The sequence below is a fragment of the Chiloscyllium plagiosum genome, chromosome 28 (genome assembly GCF_004010195.1).
Source record: "Chiloscyllium plagiosum isolate BGI_BamShark_2017 chromosome 28, ASM401019v2, whole genome shotgun sequence".
NCBI classification, from domain to species: Eukaryota; Metazoa; Chordata; class Chondrichthyes; order Orectolobiformes; family Hemiscylliidae; genus Chiloscyllium; species Chiloscyllium plagiosum.
Window position 1 is genome coordinate 21603724 of NC_057737.1, and position 14376 is coordinate 21618099.

At 41.2% G+C, this 14376-nt stretch overlaps 2 protein-coding genes across 4 annotated transcripts in view; one reads left to right on the forward strand and one right to left on the reverse strand.

Moving 5' to 3' along the window:
* Positions 1-4501, forward strand: part of rab34a (RAB34, member RAS oncogene family a) — a 58571-nt gene extending 54070 nt beyond the window's left edge. For both annotated transcript variants that reach the window (XM_043718482.1, XM_043718483.1), the window contains exon 11: positions 651-4501. In XM_043718482.1, coding sequence (XP_043574417.1) covers positions 651-718 — 68 coding nt within the window. In that variant the 3' untranslated portion in view covers positions 719-4501. The remainder of the gene's footprint in view (positions 1-650) is intronic.
* Positions 4502-11074: 6573 nt separating this feature from the next.
* Positions 11075-14376, reverse strand: part of zgc:174895 (uncharacterized protein LOC100126024 homolog) — a 27455-nt gene continuing 24153 nt past the window's right edge. For both annotated transcript variants that reach the window (XM_043718018.1, XM_043718019.1), the window contains one exon: positions 11075-11254. In XM_043718018.1, coding sequence (XP_043573953.1) covers positions 11082-11254 — 173 coding nt within the window. In that variant the 3' untranslated portion in view covers positions 11075-11081. The remainder of the gene's footprint in view (positions 11255-14376) is intronic.

Below are 14376 nucleotides of genomic sequence, written 5' to 3' on the forward strand. Positions count from 1 at the left end.
GTGGAGGCCAAGTCTCTGGATACTTTCAAGAAAGAGTTGGATAGAGCTCTTAAGGATAGTGGAATCAAGGGTTATGGGGATAAGGCAGGAACAGGATACTGATTGAGGATGATCAGCCATGATCATAATGAATAGTGGTGCAGGCTCGAAGTGCAGAATGGCCTACTCCTGCACCTATTGTCTCTAGAGTCACTTCAGCATCTAATGTCAGATCGGAATCTGTCACAGCTACTTGTTCACCAAGTTGTATCACACTCCAAGTTACATCCATTTCATCTTCATCAGTTGGCACTAGTAGTGTATGCTGTTGATTGGGTACCTTTGTTGCTCTTTTAATTGGGGCCCTATGTATGAAGATTACAAGTGATATCCCAGCTGAAGCAAATCAGGACACCAAGAAGATGGCAACCAAAATGCCAGGGTAAATGTGCTGTCAACTAACTTAATAACATTTCCATGCCTAGTGACTTTGCTTAAAATAGACCTTGGTGTCATTAGTTGAGTAGGAAAAATTGAATTAAGGTACAGGAAAGAATAGGTTTTAAAGTTGTGCGTGTTCGTTCCGAATTTATTTTTGTTATGAAGTATCATCAGCTAGAATGTACAGTCTTGTCTGTTTACCTTTTTAACAATACTTTCTTTCTCCACAGGTATCAACAACAATGACACAAACCTGTTTAAAAATGCAAAGAAATCCAAGCCTAATTGCTGTCAATGACAGAGAGCACACTGCCAGTCTAACAGGTTACATGTATGTTGCACTGTATTCATTTTTAACCAAAGTTTTGTCACGCCAACAAAATGTCACCAGCCACTTCCCAATTGCCTTTATAATGCAAATCAATGTTAGGAGATGAAAGAATAACGCCATTCAGGAGAAATGTCCAGCAAGGAACCCTGTCCATTTGAAAATATTGCTGTCAAGCCTTTGCCACATATGTTAATCCTGCAACATGTCATAATCATCAGTGGAAATAAAACATAACACTCCCATGAACTGCAGCTCACTTGGATGGTCAGTTGCATTGAACTCTGTTATAACCAGGAAGAAAACCATTGTTGGAGATTTTGTGCCTTGCACTGTTGACTTAGACCTAAAAATATCACTTCTCCAGGACAAACATAAAAAGCAAGGGTCTGGGATGGAAAACGCAACAAGGTACCCACTAAAATTCCTCTTGGGGAATTTTCCTCATTTTATATACAGTGCAAAACAAGAGGTGGAAAACTAGGCTTTGAGTGTCACAGATTCTTAAATGAGCTCATTCAATTGATATCCATTTACAACATTGGAAAGAAAATTGGATGATCTCCCTTACAGGCTGATTTTCCTGCATTTGTCTCAACTGAGTAATCCGTAGCCCCAAGTTCAGGACCTGGGAAAATACTGTTTTTGACGGTATGCAAAGACTCCACAAGGTTACATAAAGCAACACATATCAACAGTACTGTATACCCAATTGTATAGCTGAACCAAAGCTTTGTCATGTTTGTATGTACTCAGTGCTAATTGAAGAACTGCAGAGATGGAGTGTTCAAGTATTAAGGAGAGACATTGTTTGCATGTATTTCAACACCAGAATCATTAATCCTGCCAGCAATGCAAGTTTACATACAAATGTAATTATTGTGTCTATAATTTTGAAATGACTCAGCTGCATCATTATCAACATAAAATACAAGGTATTTCCTTCCTCTGTCCTAAGTTCTATCCTTTTATGACACCTGACTTGCAGATTCAGTCCAGGTATAAAGGGAACCAGATAGTGACACCGCTGTTTGCTGGTTTCCAGTGGACAAAAGGAATATTTAACCTGTGCCAGCAACCAGACGAAACTTAGTTACACAGGTAGAGACCAACATTATGGGTCACTGCCCCTTGACAAAGCCCCAGGAATTTTGGGACTCTTCCAAAGCAGGCCCAGATGCAAAGGCATTCTGACCCTTCCAACATATTTTCTTGCTCCCATAAGAACCAGATATCCATCGGAGATGTCCTGATGAAAAAGTCCTTAAGACTTTGTGAGCAGTTGCCTTTCGATTTAGTGTATTGTGTCTGTGCCAGCTCAGGAATGACTGTTCAAACTCTCCAACTCAGTTCTTATCATGCTGCCAATTACTTATCAAACTTTTTACTAAGGGATATTCATCCTTCATATTCACTCTGTCCAGTCCCTCATAATTTTGTACATCTCAATTAAATCTCCCACCAGCCTCCTCTGTTCCACAGAAAAGAACTCTAGCCTATCCATTTTTTCCGAATAGCTAAAATTCCTTATTCCTGACAACAGGCTTAACATTCACCCCTGTCCCTTTCAGTGTGATCCTGTTTAATACAATAAACAGAACTCTGTGTAGTACTCAGTGTTCCCCAGTTAATTTTGTATACTCTCAAGAAGCTTGCTACCATCCAGGAAAAAGCAGCTTGCCTGTTTGGCATTCCATCTACCACCTTAAATACTCAGTCCTACCACTCTGATGTGCATTAGCTATGGTGTGTACTGTCCAGTTGATGGACGACAGCAATCCTTCAAGACTCATTTGACAGCAACATCCAAACGTGTAACCTCTGCCATCTACAAGGACAAGCTGGTACACGTGAACACCATCAACTGAAACCATACACCATCTTGATTTAGAAGTACAACAGCGTTCCTTCACACTTTCTGGACCAACATCCTGGTACCCTCTCCCTAACAGCATTGCAAGTGAATGTACCTCCACTACTTGGACTGAAGAGGTTCAAGAAAGTGCATCACTGCCATCTTCTCAAGGGGACCAGGGATGGACAATAACTGCTATCTTGCCAGTGATGCTTGATACTGCACTTAAAGAGTAAAGTGCTGACATAAACCATCCTCCCTTCTTTCACCTCATCTTCGAAAATGGAAAGTGGTGTTTCAGCAAACAACTTGGTAACTTCTAAGGTGCTGAGTTCGACTAAATTTTAAATTGTCCATGCAATGTTGCAGCCTGACAATAGAAACTGTAGAGGTTACAATTTTTTTGAAGAGGATAAACAAAATAATTCATATTTATAAAAGGGATAAGTGCAATTGGTTGAGAATACTCCAATACAGTATTATTCTTTCTGTACAGGTTGTTTAAAGATAATCCAGTTTTACATGGCCTTATGATTTAATAGACTAGTTCTGCAGCTTGCCAAATTATTTATCCCAAATTTGAGGACCAGAATTTAATGGAAGCAGCAGTGAGCCCATCCACAGGTAGAGAGCTGGTGATAATCTCCCTGTAACTATTTCAGGGACCCCCTCATCTCTGCCAGACTCAATTTAACATGAGTCAGGCATTTAACTAGTTGGTGATGGAGGCCTTGGTGTCTTTGGAGGTAATTTCCTATTTCTAATAGCTGCCTACAATTAGATACCGTCAGCTCTCTATTACTGGCAATGCCAGTAGGAGTGTGGGCCACTGCCAGTACTACAGTAGGACCCAAGAACAGCATCATTTTGGAGCCCTGGAGGAAGGGTAAGTCAGGTGAGATAACTGGGATCAGTCAAAGAGACCCTGATGAGGAGAAATTTGTGAATCGGTGGGGTGTCACTTTAAAGTGCAGAAAGGGGACTGACATTGACAGACTGCTCCCAGTGTGGCTTTCTGTCAGGTAAGTGAGAGCAAAATTCCCCTCATGCTCCCTTCCTACCGAACTAAGTTTTTTGAGGAGCTGCTCCTAGTCTTTTCAAGGATACAGGATTGCTGACTTGTAGTGAAGATAAGAAACCTGGGTGTGTCATTTTACAGACTCCGATGGCAGAGTCTCCACACAACACCACAGCACACACCAAAAACCTGCACCCCATTCCTTTGCTGGTTGTGAACAAACATTTCCCTGTGGACAGGGACTAACTGAGCTTCCCTATTGTCAGCATCACTATCATTCTATGTACTGGTGGTAATGTGACATTGTTCAATGGTTTGCTTATACATCAAGTTAACAATTTTGTTCCATTATACATTCTACATCCTTACTTCTTTGATTTGCAATGTAAGTTGAAGCCCAAATAATCAAGAGAACCACAACTCACAAAGACTGTCACTTTTATTTCACTCTTTTGTTTTGAGATTATTGAGGCATGTTTCTGCCTTTTTGGTTGTGAGTTATTTTGCAATACCCTGGTACCATAAAAGGTGCTATGTAGATGCCAGCATTTTATTTCTTTGTTTGTATTTTAACCCCTTTGCTTTATGTGACTGCTGCAATGATCTTTTCCCAAACAGCCTAAGTTTTTGTGGCCTCCCAGCCAGTATTCCTTACTCACCCAAATTAGTGGTCATGTTTGTCTGGATGATAGATACTTAAAACGCCCTTTGTGAGATCTTAAATTCATTTGAATGCTTTGAAGTCAGAAAAAGAAAGGGCTCTTCTATCTGACTTCTAGACAAACAGAGCAAGCTTTCTTGGATGATATATTGTGAAAACGTTAAAAGAAATTTAATGGCGCTCAAACTTCCTTGATTTATAATAAAAGTTTATTCAAAATACGTTTTAAGTTAAATTCTGAAGAAAATACATCATGTATTTATACTTACCAACGAACTAACAAGACATTCTTATGATTGAATCAGTAGAACTAAAAACCTTACTTGTTGGATAGGGACAGATTTTAACTTTGGGGGTGAAGTGAGAATGAGGTTGGAAAACAGTTACCTTCCTGCAACCCTGTCTAACAAAGCCTACTTGATTTTCCTTCTCATTGACTTCCTTGGATGAGAAAGACAATTAGATGAGTTGTATGATGGGCAGTTTATCCCAACCTCCCCCACCTGCCCCTGCCAACAGTTAATATTTACCGCATAGCGGGTCATTCCTTGAAGCGGTCTCAACAACCTTTCTTTATAACATGCGCATTTGCAAGGTCATTGTAGGGTAAACTCTCTCTCCAGATTACATATAAATTTAGGGATTAAACATTTGGACAAACCTATTTTTTGATTTACATTTTTAAATCCAGTGATCAATTGATTGCTCATTTCGGAAGATTAATGTATGGGAATGATAAGTGGCAAAGATATTGATAAGTCAGTTAACTAATTTTCGAAGTGCCACTGATAGAGAAATTTTGAAGTCATGTTATCTGACATCTGTAATGAATCCATTCAAAATGAGTTTAGGGCAATGGGGTTTCTTGCAAATGTATTGTATTCATCACTGAAATACATCTTAGTGCAGTTTGTATTTGTTTGCTGTTGTGAGAGGAGTCAGCACTTGGGAATTGAATCCAACCATATGAAAACCCAAAGTTATTAACCCACTGTTGAGGTAAAGAGCGTGAAGGGGACAGTGATTATTTCTATGATGATCTTACACAGTAGTATGTGCAAGCCTTTTGACAGGAACACAATTGTTTTCTTAATCTTTGTGGTCACCAAGGTTGATCAATCTTTTCCTCTGTGTCTCCACTCATTTTGGTGATCATAATATTTCAGAAGTTGCAGCTTTATGTTCAGATTGTTTTTTTCTCCACTTTACAGTAGACTGGTACATGTTGCTCCAATAAAAATGTATTCACTGTTTCAGGAGTGAATCTACTTTTCAGCCTGAGGTCTGTATGACATGAGAACTTTGTAATAAGTTTAGAGACAAATCAAGTAAAATGAGAAAAAATATGAGCTCCATTTCTGATCGGAATGTGCTAAACATTATCCAGCAGCTGCAGGGTTAAGACCATTAGTAATAGGAACAGGAGCAGGCTGATCGGTCCTTTGGAATTGCAACAACATTCAATAGGATCATCACTGATCTGACTTTCCTGACATCCATTTCCCTGTCCTTTCCCCATAACCCTTGATTTCCAAAATGATTAAGAATCTATCCCAGCCTTAAACATACACAAGAACTCTACCCCCCCAGCTCTCCGCAACAAGGAGTTTCAAAGAACCACCAGTCCTCTGAGAGAAGAAATTCCTCTTCATCTCAAGTCTTAAATTGGGGCCCCTTTAGTCTGAGACAATGCCCCTCTGGTCATAGACTCTCACATGGGGAAACAACCCCTCAGCATTTACCCTGTCAAGTTGCTTAAATATGATATCACCGCCAATTCTTCTAAACTCCAGTGAGTATAGTGTCAACCTGCTTAACCTTTACTCATAAAGCAATTCCTCCTTATCAGGGATCATCTTAGTGAACATTCTCTGAACTGCCTGCAATGAAATAATATGCTTACCTAAGTAATGGTTTAAAAACTGCTCACAGTATGCCAAACATGGTGTCATCATGTTGTACAATAAGACTTTTCCTACAGTTGTACTCCAATCCCCTTGAAATACGGGCCATTAACCTTCCCGATTCTCTGCTGCACCTGTGTGAGATTTCAATGTAAAGAGCAGTGCGGGATCTCAAATAGTATCTTCATAAAACATTTCTTTCCTTGTAGGATGGAAGTACGGCTGGAGACTAATACAAAATGAAAAGAGACTCACTGTCTAGAGGGAGGGATTTTTAAAAAATGAATTAGTCACTCTGGGTTGTTTTCCAGTGCTGCTGTGACACTGATTTATGCTGGTTTTCCTTCAGGGAATGTCACAAAATATAGACACATAGCACTGTTGTGGTTCTGTTCGCCGAGCTGGGAATTTGTGTTGCAGACGTTTCATCCCCTGTCTAGGTGACATCCTTAGTGCTTGGGAGCCTCCTGTGAAGCACTTCTGTGATCTTTCCTCCGGCATTTGTAGTGGTTTGAATCTGCCGCTTCCGGTTGTCAGTTCCAGCTGTCCGCTGCAGTGGTCGGTATATTGGGTCCAGGTCGATGTGCTTATTGATTGAATCTGTGGATGAGTGCCATGCCATGGCTGACTACAAATGCCGGAGGAAACATCACAGAAGTGCTTCACAGGAGGCTCCCAAGCACTGAGGATGTCACCTAGACAGGGGACGAAACGTCTGTAACACAAATTCCCAGCTCGGCGAACAGAACCACAACAACAAGCACTCAAGCTACAAATCTTCTCCCAAACTTTGAACACATAGCACTGTCTCCAGGAGCCTAATCAAAGGCACAAGATGCAAGCTTCAGGGTTTAATGACTTTGGAGATTAACTTTCCATTGGATTTTGTGATTTAACGTTGGATTTGCTGTGTTGTATGCTTGGGGCCAACCCCATTATGTTATATAACGATAGTGGTTCTGAAGGAGTTAATGGAATGTCACACTGGCTCCACCCATTCTACTGACATTGCACACAGTTTCTGGGTGGAGATGAGTTTTCTAGATTTTGGAGAGAGCAGGTATATCTGTACCAGCATTGAGGTGCTGGTCCCAATTATTATACATGACTAAAATGTAATGATACTTATTACTTGAATATGCAACAAAACCTCTTGTTATCTAAGAACAGTGCTTCTCCTGTGGAAACTCAATGATAGCTTATCCTCTAGCATGAATTGCTAAATGAACCCAAGACAAAGAAAAGGGAGGGTTTTTGGCAGAGAATAACATCAACCAACCCTTTCCAGATACAACGTACTGGTAGAGAAGGCAAATACCACAGGGCACCAGCAATTGTTGTCTGGGAAAATAGATCCATTGGCATGCCTCATGATTGTATTTTATATCCTGAAACAGTTTGTAATAATTCAAATAGTGTATAATACCAATAAGCAGGATGCATTTTTCCTGGTAGAAGTAACAGAACCATAAGATGATTTCTGGTAAGCATGTTATCATGGTTAATGGGCAATAAAACTAATTTTAACTTGAACATGGGAATAGATGTATCCATTCTTTCATATACATACATATAGTTAAAGGCTGTATTTCTCCAACTGAGGGTGCAGGAGGTATTAAGGTATTATGCCACATGCATATTACCTTCATTATAATTGAGGTGAATTGACTGATAAACTGTCTCTTCTACTCAGCATTGTTGTTTATTAAACAGTGATATTTGTGTAGTTTTGGATATTCTTTATTCAGCAGTTGAAGAAATTTTAGTTAATGTATTATGTTGTGAATCAGTCTTCATTGAAGAAACTCCATCCTTGTGACCACAAGATGACATTGTGGGGATATCATTTTTAATTGAGAAGCTGGATGAAGCAGAAGAGAAGCACACCAATTATGAAGGGAATCACTCTCTCAGGAAAGAGTGGAAGAGAATTAAAAATGCCACTGTTGATTTATTGGAGGATGAGATCCTGAATTTTGCTTTTCTCCTTGAAAACAGCGTAATGTCTATGAAAGTCCTAGTGTCTCTGCTGATCGGTATATTGTAGAAAAAGTCCTGAGCACTGCAGGAAGATTATTTCAGCAAATTCAAGTTCTGACAAAAAAAGACTGGTAGATGCACGTTTGGTTGGAACATGTTTGAGGAAGATTAACGAAACACTGGCACTATACAGGAGTTTCTGAGTTTCATGGTGCAAAATGCTGCAAGACAAGAAATTGACACAATGGCCGGAATTAAAGGAAAGAAGGAGTACAGTATCGTCTCAGACATGAAAATTTGACGTGTCTTCCGTCTGCCGAATTTAGAATTCCAAAGTGCCGTTGCTGTTCTACATGTTGCAACACACTGAACACTCTCGGAAACAGAAGACAGACACTGCTGTAAATAACTCACCCACACCATTGTGTGGCATAGTTCACCTCACGGCTCAGCTCGACAAATCAAAGACATTCTGTAGCTCAAATGTTTGGAACTAAACTGGATAGTTTTCAGGCAATTACTGTGGATCTGTATACGAAGAAGAAGCAAACAGATTTCTGTAGAATTAAGTGCACTCTGTTTCACAACATGATAAAGACCAGCCAGTTCTACAGCACTATCAAACAGAGAGAAATGGTGCAATGGGAGAAAATGAATGTGACATAGTGGAGGAAAAAAACCGAAACAACTGTAGAAGCTGATAATCTGAAATGAAAACAAAGCTGGCTGGAGAAACTCAGCAGATCTGGAAGCATCTGTGGAGAGGAAGCACAGTTAACATTTTGGGTCCAGTGACTCTTCTTCAAAGTTATGAAGTAGGGTCGCAGAATCCAAAATGTTAGCTTTGCTTCCTTTCCACAGATGCTGCCAGACCTGCTGAGATTCTCTAGCAATTTCTGTTTTTGTTTGTGACACAGTAAAGGAATGTGCAAATGCTATAACACATCTGAAGAGGTTAAAAATCTGTTGAATATGTTTGCCATAAGGCAAATATCTGAAACTAGATATCTATCCTTTACCAGTGTAGCTGTTATACAGGGAATGTCCTATGGTAATGTAACTTTCAATCAGAATACTATGGAGGAGATGCCTATAGAGCTACCAATCTTAATGTAAGTGTCCAAGAGAGTCTGATGTCTTCAATTATTCTATTGCTGATAATGGTGAACTCCTACCTCGGGTGTTCCTGGGATATCATTGTTTGCAGAGGAGAAGCTTCAAGCTGAAGCCAGTGTGGAAGGAGATGTGTTACCGAACACAAAAAAAATTCTTACGGTGAGAGTAGTTGGGAGTGTATAATTTCTTCGTTTTCAGTACAGTCTTTGAAATAGTCTTTGTTTTGCTTTCTGTGCCTAGGGTGGCATGCTGGCTCAATGGTTAGCACTGCTGCCTCACAGTGCCAGGGATCTGCATTTGATTCCAGCCTCAGGTGACTGTCCGTGTGGAGTTTGCACATTCTCCCTGTGTCTGCTTGGGTTTCCTCCCACAACCCAAAGATGTGCAGGCCAGGTGAATCGGCCATGCAAAATTGCCCATAGTGTTAGGTGCATTAGTTAGGGGAATGGGTCTGGATGGGTTACTCTTTGGAAGGTCAGTGTGGACTGAAGGCCTATTCCCATACTGAAGGGAATGTAATCTATTTTTCATCTATTCAATTCAGTCCTGCATAAGTAGTGGAATAGTTCTTTCATCATCATTGCAGCAGTGTGAGTGTTAACCAATAGAGTTACATAAAGGAGTTGGAAGTGCTTTTTTCAAATCAGTGCTTTAACTTTTCCCCAATGTGTAAAGGAAAAGAAGGATATGTAAAAGAAGAGACTGAAAATTTCAGTCTGTTGACTTCCTCTTTGTGAGATTTTGTTGGTTCTGGTGCTGAAGATTTGTCTTTTGAATCAGTCTTTCTTGGATCAGTCTTTAGTGCTTTTGCCTTCAACTCAACAGCATTTATTGTGAGAAGCTCCAGCTCAGTCTGCCAATGTGCTTGAGTTCCAAAGAGAAAATAATGCAATGTATGCATCCGTCATTTCCTCAAAATGAAATGAGAACACATGGAGAATGTTTCCTTTGATGAAAGAGACTGATGGGGGAGTAGGACTAAGATGAAAATTTAAATATTTTATAGAACAAAATGAAAGACTTGAGGGAGGTGTAGTTTATAGGATTAATAAATAAACATTAACAGCTAGAATGCATCAGCGGTTAACATCAGATTATGTTAGATTAGATTAGATCACATTACAGTGTGGAAACAGGCCCTTCGGCCCAACAAGTCCACACCGACCCGCCGAAGCGCAACCCACCCATACCCCTACATTTACCCCTTACCTAACACTACGGGCAATTTAGCATGGCCAATTCACCTGACCTGCACATCTTTGGACTGTGGGAGGAAACCGGAGCACCCGGAGGAAACCCACGCAGACACGGGGAGAACGTGTAAACTCCACACAGTCCGTCACCTGAGGCGGGAATTGAACCCGGGTCTCTGGCGCTGTGAGGCAGCAGTGCTAACCACTGTGTCACCGTGCTGCCCACTAACTGGAACACACAAAACTGGAACCAAAGTGTGGAATATTCTGGTGGTGCCAGGTTTAAGCCTCTCTTGTCTTTCTTTTTAGAGTTAATTCAGGTAAATGGCTGTCAAATATCTTCTGGTCAGAACACCCAGATACAACCTTGATATTGCAACATCCAGCAGCGTTCTCACTGGTCTCACAGTGGAGTCTGCCAATCTCCATTGAAGTTGCCTTTAACTCCTGTGTTTCTACTTAAGGTACCAGTCCACCATACTTACTTGCAATGGAATTAAGTTCCCAGTTGACTCCTGTTCTCTCTAAGAAATTGCATTTCTCAGCATTATTTCTGATGTGCACAAATCAATTTAAAAAATGAAACCTTAGGAGACAACTGATGTTTCACTCTGATTTATTTTGCATATCTGGAAACTTTGTCTTAAAGGCTTTGAAGGACTCCAGATATTTATTATTGAACTGTGGCTGCAAGTGATCAGGGACACAGGTTGAACATTTATATTTCTCTTTAATTCGTTTGCCTCCTTTGCTGTCCTCGATGCAGATTGCTGCAATGCCTATAAAGAGAACAATAAACTTTACAGAAGAGGAAGGGTGGCAAAAAGAGGCTACAGTTTCACCTAATCCTCCTCAGTCAAACCTTTGTCTCCTACCCAAAACATGATTAGATTACATTACATTACAGTGTGGAAACAGGCCCTTCGGCCCAACAAGTCCACACCGACCCGCCGAAGCGCGGCCCACCCATACCCCTACATCTACCCCTTACCTAACACTACGGGCAATTTAACGTGGCCTGCACATTTTCTGGACTGTGGGAGGAAACCGGAGCACCCGGAGGAAACCCACGCAGACACAGGGAGAACGTGCAAACTCCACACAGTCAGTCGCCTGAGGTGGGAATTGAACCCGGGTCTCAGGCACTGTGAGGCAGCAGTGCTAACCACTGTGCCACCATGCCACCCACGATTCTGATATGCTTTCTGCTATTTGTCCAGACTGGACAGCTATTCAGCAGCAAATTGTCTTGCTGCGCTATTTGAAGCTGAACATTATGAATCCCAGCTCCTGGTAATATTTCTACACATCGGATCATATTGATTATCCAAGCTGACCAACCGACAGCATTCACAGTCACCTGTGAATCTGCCAAGCTCATGGTTTGGAACTTTGAGCTTGATGTAGATGGATATCCTCATTCCACCATCAGGTATGAAGTCTTTGAATGAACTTAACCCCAAATAAATCTCATACGTTTGCATTCCCTTAAAGAAATGTTGTTCTGCCATTTGCATTGGATCCAGTTAATAGCGAGATCCTGTAAGCATTTATGATCAGACAATTGCTCTTTAGTTCAACAATTTGTTTGAAGAGCAAGGGAGAACAGTTCTTATTTTGTCTGCAAGATTAAACAGATGTTCTTCACACAATTATTTCTTTCCTACACTTATGCTGTTTCCTTTGCTTCATTTTTTCTTACTTTATTATCCCTTACTGGCTCCTAAACATTAAGATAAACAAAGACTACAAAGAGCTATCAGATCCAGTTGTCAATCTCTCAGAATCCTGGTGTCCATTTTGATCAAGTGGATTTTACTCAGGGAAGATAACCCACCTAGTGCAAATTAAAATTTAGTACACTCCTCACAAAGGTTTGGAATGGTGCTCATCAGTGCAAACGAGGACACCTTCCCTCAATTTCCACTCTTGAGAACTGCCACTTGATCTGATTGGAAGAAGACCATAGTAGCCACGGCTGGGGTTACAAACAGACACAAGGAAGACGTGAAGAAATCTCCTGGCCTTCTGGCAAATCCAGGGATTTGGGAGGGCAAAGCTGGGAAATCCCAGCATGGTAGGGGGTTTGGATAAGGGAGGCCAGTTGGGAAGGGGTACATGGGGTGCATGGATTTTATGGTGGGGGTGCCCCCAATTGGCACAGGGGACCAACTCTCAAAAGACCTAACCCATTTTCCTGCTGCACAGGAGTCCACCTTCCCTCACAGGCTGATAAATTGCAAAGAAGTTCCAATTCTTTCTCTTTTTTCTCTTTCATTGTGTTTCTTTTATTCACTCCCAGTCTCAGCTTGAACCTGGCGAGGTGTCCTCTCGGCTCAACCCAGCCCGGCCTGACTCGACCAGTGATGGTCTCTCAGCCTGGTCTCTCAACGCCACATGGTGGTGTTACAACCTGATGTCTCAGTGCAGTCTCTCAGACTGGCCTATGGCAGTCTCTTGGCCCTGTCTCTCGGCAGCACATGGTGCTCTCTCGATCCAGTGAGGCAGAGTCTCAGTCCAGTCTTTCGGCAGCCTTGGTTGGCTCCCTGCCTGATGTGGCAGTAACCCAGCGTGCAAGGGGGTCCTGCACGGGCAAGTTCCTGAGATGGGCAGCAGGAGATCGGGAGGCGGCAGTGATGCCATCACAGCCCAACATGGTAAAAGTGAGTGGTAAGGGAGGTCCCCGTGGTACCTGCAGCTGAGGTCACCCAGAGAGTGAGCTAAGTGGAGGACTCATCAAGGAGTCTTGAACTTTGAATTTAGTACCTTTGTCTTTCAAGTTTATATTAAGAAGTACTTTAATGTTAACTATTACCTTACTTTTTCATTTTCTGCTTATTATATGAAGGTTATGCTTAACTTTTTAACTTTTGTTTCTTTTGCTATTTTGTAACTAGTTATCTTTGTATCTAAGATGTTGCCATGTGTGGTGACGGTGTATACCTTTCACTGTACTCCTGTACTTCTGTATGACAATAAAAGCTAAATCTAAATCTTAAGTAGCAGCCAGTTAATTGTCCACATAAGGGCTTTAACAGGCCTAAGAGCAGGTGGGCTAATTTGTCCCTTCCACACATCCCAAGAACACGGTGAGTGGGTGAAACATGGTGGATCGGAGCTATCTTTATTTACAAATGCACACTTGAACCCCTCACAATCCCCATTACTGGCCTTCAAATGCACCATAGAGTGCAGTAAAATTCATTCCCCTAGGGTCCATGCATCCTACTGTTGCAGATATTAGGAAATGTTTGATTGTGTTCAAGTTCCCACCATTGATCCTATATAATCCTGGAAACTACAAGAGTATGGGAGCATTGGGAAAATCACTTTGTTTCTTTAATATATAGTATGTTAGCAAAGAAATGACATCATATGTCACATTCCATATTAACTAACATACAGAATCAGACTTATCTTCTATAAAAGGCTACTGAAATGGATTTGAAGGTGAAGATGATGATTACAAGCATCCGGAATGAAAATAAAATTAATCAGATGTTGCCATAGATTGAATGTTGCTGGGTGGCTGAAAGAATCATTCCGTCTGCTTAACAACATTAGAGCAAAATTGGATATCTTCGTCGCACTCAGGAAGGGGAAGCTTCATATCCCCTTTTGAACAAGGTTAGCCTTCCCTCACCTCCCTAAGAGTGATGCTCTTCATCTGATTATAATATCAGAATGGTGCAAACAGAATTTTAAAAATTTGCTTTTGTACTCCTGATAGAGTCATAGAGATGTACAGCATGGAAACAGACCCTTCGGTCCAACATGTCCATGCTGACCAGATATCCCAACCTAATCTAGTCCCTCCTGCCAGCACCTGGCCCATATCCATCCAAACCCTTCCTATTCCTATACCCATCCAAATGCCTCTTAAATGTTGCAATTGTACCAG